The 24,651-nt window shown below is 41.0% G+C and overlaps 1 protein-coding gene across 11 annotated transcripts in view; it reads right to left on the minus strand.

Moving 5' to 3' along the window:
- Nucleotides 1–6,650: 6,650 nt before the first annotated feature.
- The window catches only part of ahnak (AHNAK nucleoprotein), a 34,347-nt gene continuing 16,346 nt past the window's right edge, over nucleotides 6,651–24,651 (minus strand). The window contains exons 6-9 of one of the 11 annotated variants that reach the window (XM_083685979.1): nucleotides 20,309–24,523; nucleotides 18,376–19,972; nucleotides 17,104–18,039; nucleotides 6,651–16,605 (exon numbers count right to left, since the gene is read on the minus strand). In XM_083685979.1, the coding sequence (XP_083542105.1) occupies nucleotides 8,081–16,605; nucleotides 17,104–18,039; nucleotides 18,376–19,972; nucleotides 20,309–24,523 (15,273 nt within the window). In that variant the 3' untranslated portion in view covers nucleotides 6,651–8,080. Of the gene's footprint in view, nucleotides 24,524–24,651 lie in introns of all 11 variants that reach the window. The other 10 variants (XM_083685972.1, XM_083685978.1, XM_083685980.1 and 7 more) reach the window with 10 other exon arrangements.

The following is a 24,651-nucleotide window of genomic DNA, read 5'->3' on the forward strand; positions in this document are numbered from 1 at the left end:
TCTCCTTCCTCCAACTCTCTCATCTGCTGCTGCTGCTGCTGCTGCTGCCAGAGCTCAGTTAATGCACATGCATGAAACACGCTCCCTCCCTCCCTCCCTCCCTTCTCTGCCTCACTCCCTCCCTGTGTCTTTTTGCACACGCACATACACACTGAAAACGAACAGAAATGAGAAACGCTTCACAAGCCCAGCCCAGTACCCACTAGCTTGTGATGTTGAGGCAGCTCTTACCAAAGGAGGTGGGGTATCACACAGACAGGATGATGAGGTCACACCTTTAACAAGTAAATCATCTCCGATCTCCGTGTCTGGGCAGGGAAGCAACCAACAATACTATCTCCTTCTGGTAGCTGGGTCCTGTCAGCGCTCACGCTTTCATACATGCACACATGCGCATACATATAAACATACATATATAAATGCATGCATACATACATACATATACACACTCACATACATGCAAGTACAGTAGACATCTGCCTACACACTGCTGTCCCCACATCTGACAGGATCCCAGGGGGAAACAGGCACCATTTCTCAATGCAGGTAACCAAGCAGAAAAAAAATCATTCCCCCACCATCCTCCTGAAACCTCAGTGAAAACTAAGCACTGATGAACCTCCAAGGTCGATAAGATCCTGCAGTACATATCTGATCAAAGACCGATTCGTGGCATTTCTAGTGATTCTATGTCTAAAATAAGTTAAATTTTAACCTGAATAAGACAGCTCTCTGCATCAAAGGTAAACATGTGTCATCCTGTAGACACTCTGGCTTTAAGATTAAGGAGACACTGTGTACAAGGTAATTTGAGGACAGTTCAATCGTTGTCGACAACATCTCTTGCATATTAAAACGTGATATAAGCTGCCATAGGGATGCAATGTCAACAACTGCGGTTCTTTTGTTCTAGTTCTAGGAGCTGGAGTATTACAAATAAGCGGCCTGAGGGAATTCATAATATAATATATGCCATTTAGCTGACGCTTTTATCCAAAGCGACTTACATTGCAGTGAGTGCATACATTTCAGTATATATGGTCCCAGCAGGAATCAAACCCACAACCTAAGCGTTGTTTGCGCTGTGCTCTACCAACTGAGCCACAGAGGACCACATTCCGCATGCCCAAATGGTCAGTGAAGTAAATAAATAAGTATGGTTGAAGGTAGGGATATCATAAGTAATTCTCCCATTAATCATCTAGTGAGCATGAAGAAGTCAGTATTGATGTAGCGTTGCCCTGCTTACCAAAACACCATATCTGTATACTCAAAGACATCGTGTTATTTTCCTTCTATCAATATGGTCCTTCGACTGAATGCTCAAAAAAACAAATGATTCACACACACAATTGCAGTAGTGGGTGATTCTTTTTCATCGAATACTGAACAATATCTTCAGGGCTCTTGCAGCAGTTGCACAGTAACTGCCTAAAGCTAAGATGCTGGCACGTAGCCAGTGTTACAGTAGTGTGTTCTCTGTTGAGACTCAGTTGTATCCCACTGGACCTACTGTATAACCACCACTACTGACAGGACATGCTAACATTTTGAGACTGGTTAAATTTTCAATACGCTCCAGCGTATCTCATCTGTCTCATTGCCCACTGCTGTGTACGAAGGGACTTGCAGCTCCTGTGCCACTGGTAGAGTCAATTATTTATGCATACGCTGTGTCCCATTAGTTGACTGTTATATTGGTGGGACAAGAAATAGGAAACAGTTATCATCTAACATTAGAATCTCTCTGCACCATCATTTTAATGTGAATCCTGTGTTTTAACTCACTAATCAAGGGTAACGGGATGGCGGACACAACCCCTTTGTTAAATGTGTGAAGTATTATTTTGCCCCTGTTGTCCATATGAGACATTATTGTGATTCAAGGCCAAACACATTTCATATTAATATAATCCAGTAACAGATGCAAGTGTTTTATAAACAGGCTTTCTCACCTCTCAGATATTTCTCTTGGTTACATTCATTTACATATCTCCTCCCTTAGCTTAGCATCCATTCAGATTGACACCAGCTCTGTCAGTGGATGTCCTTTATATTTTCATCAATGCCACTTTTTTTTTTTTTTGACACGTAATATTTCAAAAGGGCGTAATTATGACCAGTAAGATTTTATTCGTTTTCATTTCACGTTCATACATTATTTAAATGGCATTAATGTAAGGAACAGCAGGGGGTCTGGTGGATGGATCATCCTTTGTTTTCAAGCACATACTGATGAGCCAATGAGAATTATGTTGTTTTCTTGATACCCACACTATCTATGTCTAAGGGGACTCGGATATTAAATGATTAAACAGGAGCTCTGTCCCTGTAAGTTATGATTGTATAACGTAAGAGTTGTATGAAAAAAATAAGCATTTGGAAAGTAGAGAGTTGCATACTACAGTATTAGTGTTCGATAATCATAATGTTGGTTGCCATCACGTTTCATTGCTTAATTAGCCCAGATGGCCTTAGCTGCATGCTAATTGATGTACTGGAGCTGATACACATAGGATACAACAGGAAGATCATAACGCCCTCTATTCTTGATAAAAGTGTTCTGCAGAGACCTTTACGTTAACGTTATGTTTTAATTTTTAAAAAGACACCAAAAGAAGCATTAAAAAAACATTGACAGAGAACTCTGTAAGACTAAAGCTGAAATAAAGCATTATACTGTAAAACACAACTGATCCGGAACTGAATTGTAGATACACAGGAAGGGGAATTGTTTTCATTGAAGGTTTTCAAGGAAGTAGAGACAGGATGCATCCCCATACAATATTCAGCTACAATACAGTAGTGGGATTTACTGACTATACCGTTAACTATGAATTAAACTGTGCTGGCTTAAACAAATACAGCCAAATTCATACAGTGTTGGCATTTCTGTCAGGTTGAATGGATAGCAAGCTAATACAATTTAATAATATGAATTGTAACAAGCTATTGGACTCAGTAACCTCTTTTACTCCTCCAAGAGTCAAGGACACCATCTGCTTCCACTCCACATGACACATTAGATGTCAGTCCAGACTTGAGCTAACCACGTTATCATCCAACATCTGCCTCATTTGGGGACTACACCTACTCACCTACAAAAAGGGTATTTTGTTGTTATTGACAGTACTGTAAATAACAGTACTGTAAATATCAATACTAATGGTAAGATGGCTTATAGAAGTGTTACATCATAATCATGTTAAACAAAGTGTTAAAAAGAAAACTAAACTTGGTTGATTTTGAAATAAAACTGTTAACAAACAAATACTTTTAAATTTTTCTAAAACTACATTTTGCTTTAACCTAAAATAAAGTGTAATATGCCTGGATTTCTGCTTTGCTGCTCACCAGAGATATTTCTAATATAATTCACCATATTCATGAGACTTACAAATGAGGTAGAGATGGATCGGTCAGCAAATAATTAAAATGCACACATTTGCAATGCAGACACTCAAACATAATGCACATATCCTATATTTTCTTTAATACTACTGCACATACTGTACATACCTGTGTATACTGTTTATACGGCATTCCATATTTATACTTATTCTGCATCTACCTCATGTTACTGTTAATACATATATACTGCTAGACTGCATTACCCATACAGCTCATATGCTGCTACACTGTTCATACTGTAACTATTTATTCTGCTATAATGCTACTTGCTACTCATATACTGCTATACTGCACTGCTTATATTATACTGCACTACTACTGATCATATATTGCACTACCTGTAAATACTGTTCATTGCACTTTCTGCTATTTTGCACTTCTGGTTAGACGCTAACTGCATTTCGTTGTCTCTGTACTTGTACTCTGCACAATGACAATAAAGTTGAATCTAATCTAATCTAATCTAATACATACTTTAATCCACTTGATAAAGCAGATGCTGTTTGAGTGGTTTGAATTACACAATTAACAAATGATTTTGTTGCCTGCCTGAAACAACATTAACACTGAATTTCAGAGGAAGCTTGTTTTTCATAATGCTATCACTGAGGCTCTCTCTGCAGAGATGGCTGACCTGGATTGCCCATGACCATGCCAGAGAACTGAGACATCGCCTTGAGGGAGAAAATTCACTCTCTGGAGGTCAGAAAGGACAGCTCTAAAATTTATGGGAAGATTACATTTAATGGGCCGTATCTGGCTGAGCCTACAGATGAGGTTATTTCTTGAATCAATATCTGATATTTAGTAATGTTAGCAGATGCCCAATGACGTGGGACAATGTTTTTTTGTTTCAAGCATTATTCAGAGGAATGAGTATCTTCAATAACAAATGCCACTAGAGACATGAAGATCACCCTTGTAACTTCCTCCAAAATGACAACACAATTAATGGATAATTTCAAAGAGATTCAGATACAATGCATCTACTTTCATGTTGCTGGCATGGTATCAGGACTGACCATAGCTTTAGCTGAAAAGCTATCGTGCATTTACTTACAAAGGCAGGAAAACTCTGCTAATAACACACATCATTACATTAAAGTATGTTGCCAGCATGACAATGAGGACTGTGACAGTGAACAGTGAAATGTTAATTACAACCAAATTAGTATATTTTCTCTAACTTAGACATTGATAACATGTACCTCAAATGTCAAGCATGAATCCATTCAATCTGTTTAAATTCTAGTTGAATAATGTTGCAGCATGATGTTGACTATGCTGAAATTATTTTAGCAAACTTTACTTGCTTTTGTAAGTAAATGTACGATAGCTTGTCAGCCAAGCTATGGTCAGTTGTGAACATAAATACATTTTATCTGTATCTCTTTGAAATCATCCATTCCTCGTGTTGTCGAGTAGAATAGCAACACAAAATAAATCTACTGTATTTATATGAACTGAGCAACTCAAGAATTACACGTCTAGTTGTTAACTTTACACATAACATGGTTCTTACCTGTCAATTGAATCTTGTGTGTCACTGCAGTGCCTTCAAACTCGCTGACTGTGTATACCTGGCGACCAAATATTTGATGAGAGAAATATCTGTATGTGTTTCAGACCCAAACAGTTAAATCATTGCAAGTCTCTAATGAAATGTTCAGCTTTTTTTTTTGTCTCCCATGTCCCTCTTTGTTGGACAAATATTTGTGTTCAAAAAGGAAAAGAGCACTTTCCTCTTCTAGAGGAAATTCCTTAAAGGAAGTTCCTTCCTCAGCACTACTTAACAATTGCATTCAAACAACCAGGAACACAGAGATCACTTCCTGTGTTCTTGGCAAAACACTGCTTTGACAATGGTGAACGACACCACATAAAGCTAGATAGCTTTTTCTTGTTACACTTTACCCTACAGCCTGTTATCTCCCAGACACCTTTTTATTTGGTGAAATGGTAATGACCTGATAATTACATATTGACTATACTTTGGTTTCTTTAGGGTTCTTTGACACAAGCATCGCTATGGACCACTTCACATCAGGTATACTAATTGTGTTAGGGTTCATTGAAGGAAGAACCACCAAATATCCATTGTTTAGCAGTACCACATGATAGTATATATTATATTCCTACCTAGTATGTAACAGCTAAAACAAGAACTGTGATAAAGTGTTATACTCTTTCTCAATATGGTAACTTAAACTCTGTAAACTAATAATATCAAATGCGTAATATCAAGTAATATTGTAAAATCTACATTATTATTATTATCACTATAACTGATGTTCTTTCCATTTTGCTGGGTTCGTTATACTCACCCTTCAGGGGATGATAATATTGTATTCAAGGAGCCTTATGGGTAGCACTTTAGTATAGGGAACACATAGGCTATTAGGCATATTAAGTAGTTTATAAATGTATGTAGCTAATTGGGCTATTATGATTAGCCATGTATTACGTCTTTATACAGTGTTTTCTTATTCACATTTTGTAAGTCATGCATTCCTGAACAGTCCATAATAACCTCATTGCCATAAGCCATAATCAATTCTTTTTTATAATTCATGTTCAAAGAGAACAGGCTCTTAGTATGCTGTCTTAATGTGGGATTTATAAGGCCATAGTTCCTTATGAATACATAATCATACTTGCAAACTATTTAAACATAGTGTTCATTGTAATCTTTAAAAAGTATTGACATGCTTCCTTCATGAAAAACTTTTTTAGTAGTTAGCTTTTTTATTTAAAGCCAGTGATTTAGCTTAATATGAATGTGCATGTATTTCCATCTGAATGTTATTTTTACATCACCTTTGACATTGTTGCTAATGAATCAGCAATATGAGCTGTGTTGGTCATTGAGACCCCTAACAATCACCCCTTTTTCTCAATGATTGAGGTCTCCCCTAATAGCCACGATGGTCACTATGCCTTTACATATTTTTACAATATGACCCTGTGCATGGTTGAATATCATTTGCTTAGTGGCCGCTGCTTTCTATGTGGATGTTGTCCCTCATGAGTCCATGTGTTGCTAAAGAAACACAATGGAAGATTATTTGCAAATTGTTTACCTCAACTTTTGCTTAGTTATCATACTCAATATCAATCAATTTCTTGCCCCGTTAAAATCCTTAGTTTCAGGCTTACAAACTTTGGCTAAATATGCCAAGAAATAGGGTGGAGAAGATGACGACATTGATAGACGAAATTCAACGAATCAGAGAAAAATGGTAACTTAAACAGTTTATTTGATTTGTTTTGCAAATGCACACATGAAAAAATAGACCCAAAGAGTTAAACTCCATCTCCATCAAATAAATGCAAGGAAATTTGCAGTTTTTTTCCTCTATTATTAACATTGCAGATATTTGATTACCTATACAAATGACACAAGTACAGCGTGACTTTTCATTCATGACAGTTATACACATCCTTTAGTCATCCTTTAACCAAACACCACCAGAAGCTTCCATTACGGCAAGTGAGAGGGACAAAAAGAGAGAGACAATGAGATCCAAATGAAATATCATATGACAAAGGAAATGAGGGACCCTATAATATCATTAAAACATTATCAACATCAAGTGAAGAAATGCATCCTTTTGATGAAGTTATATCTGATCGTTTTGAAAACCTTAAGGAAAAGAATTTGCTAGTTGTTAGAAACTTTGAGAGGAGAAGTAAGGCAAAGCTGTTTCAACCTTAGAACACAACTTGCTGCTGTTTCTTAACACATTCCACATTCCTATACCTCTTGAATTTACAAAAATATAATTGGATTAAATAGGCATGTGTTATAACATCAGAACATTCTAAGTTGTAATTTTAACTGAATGAAAATGAGACTGTAAATGTGATTTAAAGTGAAAAGGGATAAATATGTTGTGTAAAAAAAAGTTCATGGTCTCCATATAACAATTAAGTTTCAACAGCAGTTAATAGAGTTTATAGTTTACAGAAACATTGCTTCTATTTGCAATTATGGTCTCTAACAGCGTTGTCACTCTTAGAATGTTATACAGGGCCAGCTCTATGTTGAGTAAATATGCATTGAGTATATATTCAAAGCTTCAAAAAAGGAGATAAATCATTTCATACATAAAAACAAAGATGTTGGTTTCTGTGTCTGTGTATATTAACATAATGTTCTTAAAAATAACAATTTAAACTGTAATTGTGTGCAATAGACCCCAGGATACAAAAATACCACACCTAATCTTAACAAACTTATTGCATTTAACACAATGCAGTAAGACACTTGGGCAAACCATGTGAGGCACTATTGGTATGAATTTAGTGAGATGGTATATGTTCAATAAATTTTTACTATGTACAAAAGACAATACTTAATATTACAATACAAATGAATCTTATTTACAGTGAAAGGTATCTTAAACAATCTCATGTACCCCTGGGTGAATAAAATGTTGGTGTGTTTGTGTGTGTGTGTGTGTGTGTGTGTGTGTGTGTGTGTGTGTGTGTGTGTGTGTGTGTGTGTGTGTGTGTGTGTGTGTGTGTGTGTGTGTGTGTGTGTGACTAACTACATCAGATGAGTGTGAACTTTCTGTCAAGTATTATAATACTTGAGAAGAAGGGTGTTGTGTGTATGGAGCTGAGCATTGGGCAGTACATGAGAGAGTTTAATTGGCCTTATAATTCATCATTTCTTTGGTGACACAGACAATTCCACTCTTGGGAAACGGAAGCCACCCCTAGACCCACTGTCGCTGCTGGAGGATGAAGACATTCTAGATTTTTTAGAAGGGAGAGATACACCTGCACTTCCCTCCACTCTTGCTTCACTATCCTCACCTAGTGTCACTTCATATGAGCCCTTTGACTTTGAGCCAAAACCACCAAAGGTGCCAAACTTTAACTTGCCTTTCTTTCCTTTGGCCTTAGCCCCCCCAATATCCAAAGAAATGTCACCACTCTCTGCTTGTAAGTGACCTGAAGGAGAAGCGAGCTCTCCCTCATCACTGAAAGAAGAAGAGCGATTTCTTGATTTTTTTAATAGATCCAGTGAGGCAGACTTGCTCTTCGGTGACACACTAAGTCCAGAACCTCCCTCTACTTCCAACTTGCCACTTAACAATTCCCCCGAACTTAAACTTAACCCTTTCGAAACCTTAACATCACCTCCACTGCCACTCATTTCTTGATCTGCCCCCTGGAGACTTAGATCAACAGCACTTCCGCCCTTTGCTTTTGATTTGCCAAAGAATTTTGGCATCTTGACCTTTACTTTCCCACCACTGTGCTTTAGTTCTGGACTTTGAAACTCAAGACTTTGAGAGCTAACTTGACTACTAGCAGAGGGAGGTTGAACATTTATCTTCCCACCAACTGCTGTTCCTGACTCAACATCTACTCCCACCTCTGGTCCTTCCAATCGAGGCAAGGCAATGGCAAACTTTGGAATCCTGACTTTAGGAAATGTTACGGTGCCCTCTGGATACTGTAATCCACCAGATACATTGCCTCCCGAAACATTTGTGTCAAATTCTCCATCGATATCTAGTTTTGGACCTTTTATGCCCCCTGAGAAAGCTGCCCCTCCTTTAATGTTTTGTCCATTTAGATCAACATCTGGGATAGTTGTCTGGGGTGCTTTGATGTTCACCTTTGGCATTTTTATTTTAGCTGTCTTTGTTTTTATATCTGGACTTTCCATACTAACATTTGGTTTGTCAACATCTAGGCTTGCAGATGACAACCCACCAGACAAAGAGCTATCACCTTTAACTTTGGGAGATTTTATATCAAATTCCACATCAGGAAAATGTAGCCTTCCAAACAAAGGTTTCTTCACCTTTGTTCCCTTCAGGTGGAGTTCAGGGGAGTCAGCATCCAATTCTACACCTGATGTTTCAACATCAATGTCAACATCAGATTTCTTAGCCTTGCCTTTCATTTTAGGTAGTTTAAATTTGCCCTTCTTTCCTTTGACATGGATGTCAATATCAGGGGCCTCAAGACTACTGTCGACTTCTGGAATATTGACATCTGCTTTCGGACTCTTGCCTCCAATTTGAAACTTTGGTGTCTTAAATTTGGGAGCTTTGATGTTTGCATCACTGTCCCCAAGATTGAGATCAACATCAGGGGCCTTCAAATCTACTTGTCCATGAGTAACCTTGAGTGCAGGTCCTTCAACTTCAGGTAACTTAATACCAAATTTGGGGCCTTTATACCTTGGAAATGTGACCTCAGGCTTTTCAATATCAAGTGACCCTCCTGACAAATTTACATCAGGGCCACTAACCTTACCACTAACATTTGGCCCTTTTATGTCTCCTTCTATCTTTGGCAATGATACATCTATGTCTCCCTTTACCTTTGGACCTTTAATGTTGAAGTCAACATCAGGCATTGAGAGTTTTGGTCCTGATATTGATGGCATCTTGAATTTTGACCCTTTGATTTTGCCATCTGGTCCATCTATGTCAATTTCTGGACCTTTAATGTTAACTTTGGGTGCCTTTATGTCAATGTCAGCTTTAGGGAGGTTAACATCAACATCAGGAACATCAACTTTAGGTCCGCTGAATCCAAAGGAAGGCATTTTTATCGTGGGCATCTTAAATCCACCTTCTGGACCTTCAATATCAACATCTGGACCTTCAATGTCTACTTTGGGTGCTTTAAGGTTCCCCTCTATCTTTGGCATTGAAACGTCCACACCGCCTTTCATCTTTGGACCTTTCAGATTGAAATCCATATCTGGCATTGATATATTGGGTCCTGATATTGATGGCATCTTGAATTTTGGCCCTTTGATTTTGCCATCAGGTCCTTCAATGTCAATTTCTGGACCTTTAATGTCAACACTGGGTGCCTTAATGTCAACATCTGCTTTTGGAAGGTTTATATCGATGTCTGGACCCTCCACTTTGGGTCCTTTGAATCCAAATGATGGCATTTTCATTTTTGGCATCTTAAATCGACCTTCTGGACCTTCAATATCAACATCTGGACCTTCAATGTCTACTTTGGGTGCTTTAAGGTTCCCCTCTATCTTTGGCATTGAAACGTCCACACCGCCTTTCATCTTTGGACCTTTCAGATTGAAATCCATATCTGGCATTGATATATTGGGTCCTGATATTGATGGCATCTTGAATTTTGGCCCTTTGATTTTGCCATCAGGTCCTTCAATGTCAATTTCTGGACCTTTAATGTCAACACTGGGTGCCTTGATGTCAAAATCTGCTTTTGGAAGGTTTACATCAAAATCTGGACCCTCCACTTTGGGCCCTTTGAATCCAAATGATGGCATTTTCATTTTTGGCATCTTAAAACCACCTTCGGGACCTTCAATGTCAACATCTGGACCTTCAATGTCTACTTTGGGTGCTTTAATGTCTCCCTCTATCTTCGGCACTGACACATCAACACCTCCTTTCATCTTTGGACCTTTCAGGTTGAAATCAACATCAGGCATTGAGATCTTAGGGCCTGAAATTGATGGCATCTTGAATTTTGGCCCTTTGATCTTCCCATCGGGTCCTTCAATGTCAAGTTCTGGACTTTGTATGTCAATGTTGGGTGCCTTGATGTCAATGTCAGCTTTAGGGAGGTTTATATCAACATCTGGACCCTCCACTTTGGGTCCTTTGAATCCAAAGGAGGGCATCTTTATCTTTGGCATCTTAAAGCCACCTTCAGGACCGTCAATATCCATATCTGGACCTTCAATGTCTACTTTAGGCCCTTTAATGTCAACACCTCCTTTCATCTTTGGACTTTTCAGATTGAAATCTACAACTGGCATTGAGATATTGGGTCCTGATATTGATGGCATCTTGAATTTTGGCCCTTTGATCTTCCCATCAGGTCCTTCAAAGTCAAGTTCTGGACCTTTAATGTCAATGTCAGCTTTAGGGAGGTTTACATCGATGTCTGGGCCCTCCACTTTGGGTCCTTTGAATCCAAATGATGGCATTTTCATTTTGGGCATCTTAAAACCACCTTCAGGACCTTCAATGTCAACATCTGGACCTTCAATGTCTACTTTGGGTGCTTTGAGGTCTCCCTCTATCTTTGGCACTGACACATCCAAGTCTCCCTTAATCTTTGGACCTTTCAGGTTGAAATCCATATCAGGCATTGAGATCTTGGGGCCTGAAATTGACGGCATCTTGAATTTTGGACCTTTGATTTTGCCATCAGGTCCTTCAATGTCAATTTCTGGACCTTTAATGTCAATGTCAGCTTTTGGAAGGTTTACATCAACATCTGGACTCTCCACTTTGGGTCCTTTGAATCCAAAGGAGGGCATCTTCATCTTTGGCATCTTAAAGCCACCTTCAGGACCTTCAATGTCAACATCTGGACCTTCAATATCTACTTTGGGTCCTTTGAGTTCTCCCTCTATCTTTGGACCTTTCAGGTTGAAATCCACATCAGGCATTGAGATCTTAGGGCCTGAAATTGATGGCATCTTGAATTTTGAACCTTTGATTTTGCCGTCAGGTCCTTCAATATCAAGTTCTGGACCTTTGATGTTAATGTTGGGTGCCTTGATGTCAATGTCAGTTTTAGGAAGGTTTATATCAACATCTGGACCCTCCACTTTGGGTCCTTTGAATCCAAAGGAGGGCATCTTCATCTTTGGCATCTTAAAGCCACCTTCAGGACCTTCAATGTCAACATCTGGACCTTCAATATCTACTTTGGGTGCTTTGAGTTCTCCCTCTATCTTCGGACCTTTCAGGTTGAAATCCACATCAGGCATTGAGATCTTAGGGCCTGAAATTGATGGCATCTTGAATTTTGGACCTTTGATTTTGCCGTCAGGTCCTTCAATGTCAAGTTCTGGACCTTTGATGTCAATGTCAGCTTTAGGGAGGTTTATATCAACATCTGGACCCTCCACTTTGGGTCCTTTGAATCCAAAGGAGGGCATCTTCATTTTTGGCATCTTAAAGCCACCTTCAGGACCTTCAATGTCAACATCTGGACCTTCAATATCTACTTTGGGTGCTTTGAGTTCTCCTTCTATCTTCGGACCTTTCAGGTTGAAATCCACATCAGGCATTGAGATCTTAGGGCCTGAAATTGATGGCATCTTGAATTTTGGACCTTTGATTTTGCCGTCAGGTCCTTCAATGTCAAGTTCTGGACCTTTGATGTCAATGTCAGCTTTAGGGAGGTTTATATCAACATCTGGACCCTCCACTTTGGGTCCTTTGAATCCAAAGGAGGGCATCTTCATTTTTGGCATCTTAAAACCACCTTCAGGACCTTCAATGTCAACATCTGGACCTTCAATATCTACTTTAGGCCCTTTAATGTCTCCTTCTATCTTTGGACCTCTCAGATTGAAATCCATATCAGGCATTGAGATCTTAGGGCCTGAAATTGATGGCATCTTGAATTTCGGCCCTTTGATTTTGCCGTCAGGTCCTTCAATGTCAAGTTCTGGACCTTTGATGTCAATGTTGGGTGCATTGATGTCAACATCTGCTTTTGGAAGGTTAACATCAATATCTGGACCCCCGAGATTGGGTCCTTTGAATCCAAATGATGGCATTTTAATTTTGGGCATCTTAAAACCACCTTCAGGACCTTCAATGTCAACATCTGGACCTTCAATATTTACTTTGGGTGCTTTCAAGTCTCCCTCTATCTTTGGCATTGAGAGGTCCAAGTCTCCCTTCATCTTTGGACCTTTGAGGTTGAAATCCACATTAGGCATTGAGATATTGGGTCCTGATATTGATGGCATCTTGAATTTTGGCCCTCTTATCTTACCCTCTGGACCCTCAATGTCAAGTTCTGGCCCTTCAATGTCAATGTCACCTTTGGGTAAGTTAACATCAACATCTGGCCCTTCGAGTTTGGGTCCTCTGAATCCAAAGGAGGGCATCTTTATCTTTGGCATCTTAAAGCCACCTTCAGGACTGTCAATGTCAACATCTGGACCCTCAATGTCTATGTTGGGCCCTTTAATGTCTCCTTCTATCTTTGGCAATGACACATCAATGTCTCCTTTCATCTTAGATCCTTTGAAGTTGAGGTCCACATCCGGCATTGAGATCTTTGGTCCTGATAGTGAAGGCATCTTGAATTTTGGCCCTTTGATTTTTCCTTCAGGCCCTTCAATATCAAGGTCTGGGGTACCAATGTTGACATCAGGTACTTTGATATTCATGTCAGCTTTAGGGAGGTTAACATCAATATCTGGTGTCTCTACCTTTGGACTTTTGAATCCAAATTTGGGCATTTTGAATTTTGGCATCTTGAACCCACCCTCAGGACCCTTGATATCTATGTCCGGAGGACTTAGGTCAGCTTCAACATTTGGGATAGAGACATCCATATCTCCTTTCACTTTTGGCCCTTTGAGATTACCTTTGGGTCCTTTTATATTGATGTCAGCTTTTGGAAGTTTTACATCAACATCAGGACCCTTGACCTTTGGCCCTTTGAAACCAAATTTCGGCATTTTGAATTTTCCCTTCTTTGGTCCAAGATCAGGGCTTTCAATTGCAATATCTGGACCATCAAATTCTGCTTTTGGTGTACTGATATCACCCTCAAATTCTCCCTTGAGCTTTGGCCCTTTAAGATTGAAATCAACATCCGGCATTGATATTTTTGGTCCAGATATTGATGGCATCTTAAATTTGGACCCTTTGACATGTCCTTCAGGAGCTTCAATATTCAGGTCTGGACCTTCAATGTCTACTTTGGGCATTTTGATGTCTCCTTCTATCTTTGGAACCGACAAGTCCAAATCTCCCTTCAACTTTGGACCTCTCAGATTGAAATCCACATCCGGCATTGAGATCTTTGGTCCAGATAAGGATGGCATCTTGAATTTTGGTCCTTTGATTTTACCCTCAGGGCCCTCAATGTCAAGATCAGGACCTTTAATGTCAACATTAGGACCGTGAATATCAACGTCAGCTTTAGGTAGGTTGAGGTCAAAATCTGGACCCTCCACTTTGGGTCCTTTGAATCCGAAGGAGGGCATCTTCATCTTTGGCATTTTGAATCCCCCCTCTGGACCTTCAATGTCAAGATCTGGACATTCAATGTCAACTTTGGGTGCCTTGAGGTCTCCCTCTATCTTTGGACCTTTCAGATTGAAATCCATATCAGGCATTGAGATCTTAGGGCCTGACATTGATGGCATCTTGAATTTCGGCCCTTTGATTTTGCCGTCAGGTCCTTCAAAGTCAAGTTCTGGACCTTTGATGTCAATGTTGGGTGCATTGATGTCAACATCTGCTTTTGGAAGGTTAATATCAATATCTGGACCCCCGAGATTGGGTCCTTTGAAACCAAATGATGGCATTTTAATTTTGGGCATCTTAAATCCACCTTCAGGACCTTCAATGTCAACATCTGGACCTTCAATGTTTACTTTGGGTGCTTTGAAGTCTCCCTCTATCTTTGGCACTGACACATCCAAGTCTCCCTTAAACTTTGGACCTTTCAAGTTGAAATCCACATCAGGCATTGAGATCTTGGGGCCTGAAATTGATGGCATCTTGAATTTTGGACCTTTGATTTTGCCATCAGGTCCATCAATGTCAATTTCTGGACCTTGAATGTCAATATCAGCTTTTGGAAGGTTAACATCAACATCTGGCCCTTCCAGTTTGGGGCCTTTGAATCCAAACGTAGGCATCTTCATCTTTGGCATTTTGAATCCACCCTCTGGACCTTGAATATCAACATCTGGACCTTCAATTTCGACTTTGGGTGCTTTGAGGTCTCCCTCGATCTTTGGACCTTTCAGGTTGAAATCCAGATCAGGCATTGAGATCTTAGGGCCTGAAATTGATGGCATCTTGAATTTTGGACCCTTGATTTTACCATCAGGTCCTTCAATGTCAAGTTCTGGACCTTTGATGTCAATGTTGGGTGCCTTGATGTTAAAATCTGCTTTTGGAAGGTTTACATCAACATCTGGACCCTCCACTTTGGGTCCTTTAAATCCAAATGATGGCATTTTAATTTTGGGCATCCTAAAACCACCTTCAGGACCTTCAATGTCAACATCTGGGCCTTCAATGTTTACTTTGGGTGATTTCAAGTCTCCCTCTATCTTTGGCACTGACACATCCAAGTCTCCCTTAATCTTCGGACCTTTCAAGTTGAAATCCATATCAGGCATTGAGATCTTAGGGCCTGAAATTGATGGCATCTTGAATTTTGGCCCTTTGATTTTGCCGTCAGGTCCTTCAATGTCAAGTTCTGGACCTTTGATGTCAATGTCAGCTTTAGGAAGGTTTACATCAACATCTGGACCCTCCACTTTGGGTCCTTTGAATCCAAAAGAGGGCATCTTCATTTTTGGCATCTTAAAGCCACCTTCAGGACCTTCAATGTCAACATCTGGACCTTCAATATCTACTTTGGGTGCTTTGAGTTCTCCCTCTATCTTCGGACCTTTCAGGTTGAAATCCACATCAGGCATTGAGATCTTAGGGCCTGAAATTGATGGCATCTTGAATTTTGGCCCTTTGATCTTTCCCTCTGGTCCTTCAATGTCAAGTTCTGGACTTTTGATGTCAATGTCAGCTTTAGGAAGGTTTACATCAACATCTGGACCCTCCACTTTGGGTCCTTTGAATCCAAAGGAGGGCATCTTTATCTTTGGCATCTTAAAGCCACCTTCAGGACCGTCAATATCCATATCTGGACCTTCAATGTCTACTTTAGGCCCTTTAATGTCAACACCTCCTTTCATCTTTGGACTTTTCAGATTAAAATCAACATCTGGCATTGAGATATTGGGACCTGAAATTGATGGCATCTTGAATTTTGGCCCTTTGATCTTTCCATCTGGTCCTTCAATGTCAATTTCTGGACTTTTGATGTCAATTTTAGGTGCCTTGATGTCAATGTCAGTTTTAGGTAGGTTGATATCTACATCAGGACCCTCCACTTTGGGTCCTTTGAATCCAAATGATGGCATTTTCATTTTTGGCATCTTAAAACCACCTTCAGGACCTTCAATGTCAACATCTGGACCTTCAATGTTTACTTTGGGTGCTTTCAAGTCTCCCTCTATCTTTGGCATTGACACGTCCATGTCTCCCTTCATCTTCGGACCTTTCAGGTTGAAATCTACATCAGGCATTGAGATTTTAGGCCCTGAAATTGATGGCATCTTGAATTTTGGACCCTTGATTTTGCCGTCAGGTCCTTCAATGTCAAGTTCTGGACCTTTGATGTCAATCTCAGCTTTAGGGAGGTTTACATCAATGTCTGGACCCTCCACTTTGGGTCCTTTGAATCCAAAGGAGGGCATCTTTATCTTTGGCATTTTGAATCCGCCCTCTGGACCTTCAATGTCAACTTCTGGACCTTTAATGTCAATTTTAGGTGCCTTGATGTCAATGTCAGCTTTAGGTAGGTTTACATCAACATCTGGGCCCTCCAATTTAGGTCCTTTCAATCCAAAGGAGGGCATCTTCATCTTTGGCATTTTGAATCCGCCCTCTGGACCTTCAATGTCAACATCTGGACCTTCAATGTTTACTTTGGGGGCTTTGATATCTCCCTCTATCTTTGGCATTGACACATCCAAGTCTCCCTTCATCTTCGGACCTTTCAGGTTGAAATCCATATCAGGCATTGAGATCTTGGGGCCTGAAATTGATGGCATCTTGAATTTTGGACCCTTGATTTTGCCGTCAGGTCCTTCAATGTCAAGTTCAGGACCTTTGATGTCAATGTCAGCTTTAGGGAGGTTTACATCGACGTCTGGACCCCCCACTTTGTGTCCTTTGAATCCAAATGATGGCATTTTAATTTTGGGCATCTTGAAACCACCTTCAGGACCTTCAATGTCAACATCAGGACCTTCAATGTTTACTTTGGGTGCTTTCAAGTCTCCCTCTATCTTTGGCATTGACACATCCAAGTCTCCCTTCATCTTTGGACCTTTCAGGTTGAAATCCACATCAGGCATTGAGATCTTAGGGCCTGAAATTGATGGCATCTTGAATTTTGGCCCTTTGATCTTCCCATCAGGTCCTTCAATGTCAAGTTCTGGACCTTTAATGTCAATGTCAGCTTTAGGGAGGTTCACATCGACGTCTGGGCCCTCCAATTTGGGTCCTTTGAATCCAAATGATGGCATTTTAATTTTGGGCATCTTAAAACCACCTTCAGGACCTTCAATGTCAACATCTGGACCTTCAATTTCTACTTTGGGTGCTTTGAGGTCTCCCTCTATCTTTGGCACTGACACATCCACATCTCCTTTCATCTTTGGACCTTTCAGGTTGAAATCCATGTCAGGCATTGAGATCTTGGGGCCTGAAATTGATGGCATCTTGAATTTTGGACCCTTGATTTTGCCGTCAGGTCCTTCAATGTCAAGTTCAGGACCTTTGATGTCAATGTCAGCTTTAGGGAGGTTTACATCGACGTCTGGACCCTCCACTTTGGGTCCTTTGAATCCAAATGATGGCATTTTAATTTTGGGCATCTTGAAACCACCTTCAGGACCTTCAATGTCAACATCAGGACCTTCAATGTTTACTTTGGGTGCTTTCAAGTCTCCCTCTATCTTTGGCATTGACACATCCATGTCTCCCTTCATCTTCGGACCTTTCAGGTTGAAATCCACATCAGGCATTGAGATCTTAGGGCCTGAAATTGATGGCATCTTGAATTTTGGCCCTTTGATCTTCCCATCGGGTCCTTCAAAGTCAAGTTCTGGACCTTTAATGTCAATGTCAGCTTTAGGGAGCTTTACATCGACGTCTGGGCCCTCCACTTTGGGTCCTTTGAATCCAAATGATGGCATTTTAATTTTGGGCATCTTAAAACCACCTTCAGGTCCTTCAATGTCAACATCTGGACCTTCAATTTCTACTTTGGGTGCTTTGAGGTCTCCCTCTATCTTTGGCACTGACATATCCACATCTCCTTTCATCTTTGGACCTTTCAGGTTGAAATCCATATCAGGCATTGAGATCTTGGGACCTGAAATTGATGGCATCTTGAATTTTGGACCCTTGATTTTGCCGTCAGGTCCTTCAATGTCAAGCTCAGGACCTTTGATGTCAATGTCAGCTTTAGGGAGGTTTACATCGACGTCTGGACCCTCCACTTTGGGTCCTTTGAATCCAAATGATGGCATTTTAATTTTGGGCATCTTAAAACCACCTTCAGGACCTTCAATGTCAACATCAGGACCTTCAATGTTTAGTTTGGGTGCTTTCAAGTCTCCCTCTATCTTTGGCATTGACACATCCATGTCTCCCTTCATCTTCGGACCTTTCAGGTTGAAATCCACATCAGGCATTGAGATCTTAGGGCCTGAAATTGATGGCATCTTGAATTTTGGCCCTTTGATCTTCCCATCAGGTCCTTCAAAGTCAAGTTCTGGACCTTTAATGTCAATGTCAGCTTTAGGGAGGTTTACATCGATGTCTGGGCCCTCCACTTTGGGTCCTTTGAATCCAAATGATGGCATTTTAATTTTGGGCATCTTAAAACCACCTTCAGGACCTTCAATGTCAACATCTGGACCTTCAATTTCTACTTTGGGTGCTTTGAGGTCTCCCTCTATCTTAGGCACTGACACATCCACATCTCCTTTCATCTTTGGACCTTTCAGATTGAAATCCATATCAGGCATTGAGATCTTGGGGCCTGAAATTGATGGCATCTTGAATTTTGGACCCTTGATTTTGCCGTCAGGTCCTTCAATGTCAAGTTCAGGACCTTTGATGTCAATCTCAGCTTTAGGGAGGTTTACATCGACGTCTGGACCCTCCACTTTGGGTCCTTTGAATCCAAATGATGGCATTTTAATTTTGGGCATCTTAAAACCACCTTCAGGACCTTCAATGTCAACATCAGGACCTTCAATGTTTACTTTTGGTGCTTTCAAGTCTCCCTCTATCTTTGGCATTGACACATCCAAGTCTCCCTTCATCTTCGGACCTTTCAGGTTGAAATCCACATCAGGCATTGAGATCTTAGGGCCTGAAATTGATGGCATCTTGAATTTTGGCCCTTTGATCTTCCCATCAGGTCCTTCAAAGTCAAGTTCTGGACCTTTAATGTCAATGTCAGCTTTAGGGAGGTTTACATCGACGTCTGGGCCCTCCACTTTGGGTCCTTTGAATCCAAATGATGGCATTTTAATTTTGGGCATCTTAAAACCACCTTCAGGACCTTCAATGTCAACATCTGGACTTTCAATTTCTACTTTGGGTGCTTTGAGGTCTCCCTCTATCTTTGGCACTGACACATCCACATCTCCTTTCATCTTTGGACCTTTCAGGTTGAAATCCATATCAGGCATTGAGATCTTGGGGCCTGAAATTGATGGCATCTTGAATTTTGGCCCTTTGATCTTCCCATCAGGTCCTTCAATGTCAAGTTCTGGACCTTTGATGTCAATGTCAGCTTTTGGAAGGTTTACATCAACATCTGGACCCTCCACTTTGGGTCCTTTGAATCCAAAGGAGGGCATCTTCATCTTTGGCATCTTAAAGCCACCTTCAGGACCTTCAATGTCAACATCTGGACCTTCAATTTCAACTTTGGGTGCTTTAATGTCTCCCTCTATCTTTGGACCTTTTAGATTAAAGTCCACATCAGGCATAGAGATCTTAGGGCCTGAAATTGATGGCATCTTGAATTTTGAACCTTTGATTTTGCCGTCAGGTCCTTCAATGTCAAGTTCTGGACTTTTGATGTCAATGTCAGCTTTGGGGAGGTTTACATCAAAGTCTGGACCCTCCACTTTGGGTCCTTTGAATCCAAATGATGGCATTTTAATTTTGGGCATCTTAAAACCACCTTCAGGACCTTCAATGTCAACATCTGGACCTTCAATGTTTACTTTTGGTGCTTTGAGGTCTCCCTCTATCTTTGGCACTGACACATCCACATCTCCTTTCACCTTTGGACCTTTCAGGTTGAAATCCATATCAGGCATTGAGATCTTAGGGCCTGAAATTGATGGCATCTTGAATTTTGAACCTTTGATTTTGCCGTCAGGTCCTTCAATGTCAAGTTCTGGACTTTTGATGTCAATGTCAGCTTTGGGGAGGTTTACATCAAAGCCTGGACCCTCCACTTTGGGTCCTTTGAATCCAAATGATGGCATTTTAATTTTGGGCATCTTAAAACCACCTTCAGGACCTTCAATGTCAACATCTGGACCTTCAATGTTTACTTTGCTTGCTGTCAGGTCTCCCTCTATCTTTGGCACTGACACATCCAAGTCTCCCTTCATCTTCGGACCTTTCAGGTTGAAATCCATATCAGGCATTGAGATCTTAGGGCCTGAAATTGATGGCATCTTGAATTTTGAACCTTTGATTTTGCCGTCAGGTCCTTCAATGTCAAGTTCTGGACCTTTGATGTCAATGTCAGCTTTAGGGAGGTTTACATCGACGTCTGGACCCTCCACTTTGGGTCCTTTGAATCCAAATGATGGCATTTTAATTTTGGGCATCTTAAAACCACCTTCAGGACCTTCAATGTCAACATCTGGACCTTCAATGTTTACTTTGGGTGCTTTGAGGTCTCCCTCTATCTTTGGCACTGACACATCCACATCTCCTTTCATCTTTGGACCTTTCAGGTTGAAATCCATATCAGGCATTGAGATCTTAGGGCCTGAAATTGATGGCATCTTGAATTTTGAACCTTTGATTTTGCCGTCAGGTCCTTCAATGTCAAGTTCTGGACCTTTGATGTCAATGTCAGCTTTAGGGAGGTTTACATCGACGTCTGGACCCTCCACTTTGGGTCCTTTGAATCCAAAGGAGGGCATCTTCATCTTTGGCATCTTAAAACCACCTTCAGGACCTTCAATGTCAACATCTGGACCTTCAATGTTTACTTTGGGTGCTTTGAGGTCTCCCTCTATCTTTGGCACTGACACATCCACATCTCCTTTCATCTTTGGACCTTTCAGGTTGAAATCCATATCAGGCATTGAGATCTTAGGGCCTGAAATTGATGGCATCTTGAATTTTGAACCTTTGATTTTGCCGTCAGGTCCTTCAATGTCAAGTTCTGGACCTTTGATGTCAATGTCAGCTTTAGGGAGGTTCACATCGACGTCTGGACCCTCCACTTTGGGTCCTTTGAATCCAAAGGAGGGCATCTTCATCTTTGGCATCTTAAAACCACCTTCAGGACCTTCAATGTCAACATCTGGACCTTCAATGTTTACTTTGGGTGCTTTGAGGTCTCCCTCTATCTTTGGCACTGACACATCCACATCTCCTTTCATCTTTGGACCTTTCAGGTTGAAATCCATATCAGGCATTGAGATCTTAGGGCCTGAAATTGATGGCATCTTGAATTTTGAACCTTTGATTTTGCCGTCAGGTCCTTCAATGTCAAGTTCTGGACCTTTGATGTCAATGTCAGCTTTAGGGAGGTTTACATCGACGTCTGGACCCTCCACTTTGGGTCCTTTGAATCCAAAGGAGGGCATCTTCATCTTTGGCATCTTAAAACCACCTTCAGGACCTTCAATGTCAACATCTGGACCTTCAATGTTTACTTTGGGTGCTTTGAGGTCTCCCTCTATCTTTGGCACTGACACATCCACATCTCCTTTCATCTTTGGACCTTTCAGGTTGAAATCCATATCAGGCATTGAGATCTTAGGGCCTGAAATTGATGGCATCTTGAATTTTGAACCTTTGATTTTGCCGTCAGGTCCTTCAATGTCAAGTTCTGGACCTTTGATGTCAATGTCAGCTTTAGGGAGGTTTACATTGACGTCTGGACCCTCCACTTTGGGTCCTTTGAATCCAAAGGAGGGCATCTTCATCTTTGGCATCTTAAAACCACCTTCAGGACCTTCAATGTCAACATCTGGACCTTCAATGTTTACTTTGGGTGCTTTGAGGTCTCCCTCTATCTTTGGCACTGACACATCCACATCTCCTTTCATCTTTGGACCTTTCAGGTTGAAATCCATATCAGGCATTGAGATCTTAGGGCCTGAAATTGATGGCATCTTGAATTTTGATCCTTTGATTTTGCCGTCAGGTCCTTCAATGTCAAGTTCTGGACCTTTGATGTCAATGTCAGCTTTTGTAAGGTTTACATCAACATCTGGACCCTCCACTTTGGGTCCTTTGAATCCAAAGGAGGGCATCTTCATCTTTGGCATATTAAAGCCACCTTCAGGACCTTCAATGTCAACATCTGGACCTTCAACTTCAACTTTGGGTGCTTTGAGTTCTCCCTCTATCTTCGGACCTTTCAGGTTTAAATCCACATCAGGCATCGAGATCTTAGGGCCTGAAATTGATGGCGTCTTGAATGTTGGCCCTTTGACCTTACCTTCAGGCCCTTTAATGTCAAGTCCTGGACCTTTAATGTCAATGGTGGGTGACTTGATATCAATGTTAGCTTTAGGTAGGTTGACATCAACATCAGGTACCTCCACTTTGGCTCCTTTGATTCCAAAGGACGGCATCTTTATCTTTGGCATCTTGAAGCCTGTTTCAGAATCATCAACATCTATATTTGGACCGTGAATGTCTACTGTGGGTGCTTTGATGTCTCCAGAAACTTTTGGCATTGACATACCTGCACCTCCCTTCACCTTTGGACCTTTCACATTGAATCCCACATCTGACATTGAGATATTTGGTCCTGATATTGATGGCGTCTTGAATGTTGGCCCTTTGACCTTACCTTCAGGCCCTTTAATGTCAAGTCCTGGACCTTTAATGTCAATGGTGGGTGACTTGATATCAATGTCAGCTTTGGGTAGGTTGATATCAACATCAGGTCCCTCCACTTTGGGTCCTGTGAATCCTAAGGAGGGCATTTTTATCTTTGGCATCTTTAAGGCACCTTCACGACCTTCAATGTCAACATCTGGGCCTTCAATGTCTACTTTGGGTGCTTTAATGTCTCCTTCCATCTTTGGCACTGACACGTCCACACCTCCTTTCACCTTTGGACCTTTCAGGTTGAACTCCACACCTGGCATTGACATTTTGGGTCCAGATATTGATGGCACATTGAATTTTGAGCCACTGATTTTGCCCTCAGGTCCTTCAATATCCACGCCTTGAATTTTAATGTCACTTTCTACTCCAGGAGTAGAAACATTGAAAGTCCCTTTCACATCAATATCACTCTCTGCACCTCCTGTGCTCAGTCCAAAGCTTGAAACTTTTACTCCACCTTTGAGTCTGCTTTCATTGTCAATTGTTGTTCCTTTCATGGAAGGTGCTTTTATGGACATTTTCAATGAGTCACCCTCTTTTAGTTCTGCCTTTGAGGAGATGCCTGAGGTATTGAGGTCTTGAGTTGGCACTTTAATATCTGTTGTTACCTTGCCTCCATTCAATTCAGTATCAATCCCTGACCTGCTCGATATGGAAATCCCACCTACATTGCCACCAGGAATACTGAAGCCTCCCGTCCCTTTCTTTTGCTGATCACTGATGGTTATTCTAGATACTGTACTACTGACTTTGGGACCTCCTTTACCCACTGATATAGAGGAAACATGTTTTGAACTTCCAGGGAGAGTAACACTGACTGATCCTGCGTTCAAATTAGCTGAGGGAATTTCAACATCTCTTGCAGTGTCATACTTGCTCAGGCCCTCTTTGACTGTCACGTTTGTTCCTGAGTCTCCCTGCCCCTTTACCCCGGACATTCCAAAGCTAGGAGTTTTGTATCTGAACCCTGCACTATCCCCCTCTATCTCCCTCGTAACAGTTGTTGTCTTCACCCCCCCAGTGCTCCAGTGTGTTTCAGAGGAGCTACTTGCACGTGGCCCAGTGAAAGAGACGTTGCCTAGTTCAAAAGCACCCTCCTCTTTTCCTCCTTTACCTGAGGGGCTTACATGTGGAATTCTGATCTGAGTGGAGCTGTCCCCTGATTGCTCATCTCGTAGCCCCTTGAGCTCTGAGCTTGAAAGTTCAAGCTGCTCGCTCATGCCGCCTGGCATATCCACTGTGTAGGTAGTTATACGACGGGTAATGGTGGTGATCGTGCTGCCATCGCTGCTTGTACTGCTGTGCCTCTCGGTACGCACATCCACACCCTCGGCAAGGTCTTCTGACTTCAGCCGGGGCTTAATCTTCTTAGAATATATTCTCTTGTAGTCCTCATCGTCCCCGCTCTGTTGTTAAAAGAAAGTGAAATAATTTGTTTAGAATTGCTGTTGATATACAGTGTGAGAGTGTTTCCTATTGATGTTAATCTGTAATACGTTTATGCAAATCCTGTATCAATCACCCCAAAGTCTAA

This window comes from Argentina silus (assembly GCF_951799395.1).
Source record: "Argentina silus genome assembly, chromosome: 15".
Classification (NCBI taxonomy): domain Eukaryota; kingdom Metazoa; phylum Chordata; class Actinopteri; order Argentiniformes; family Argentinidae; genus Argentina; species Argentina silus.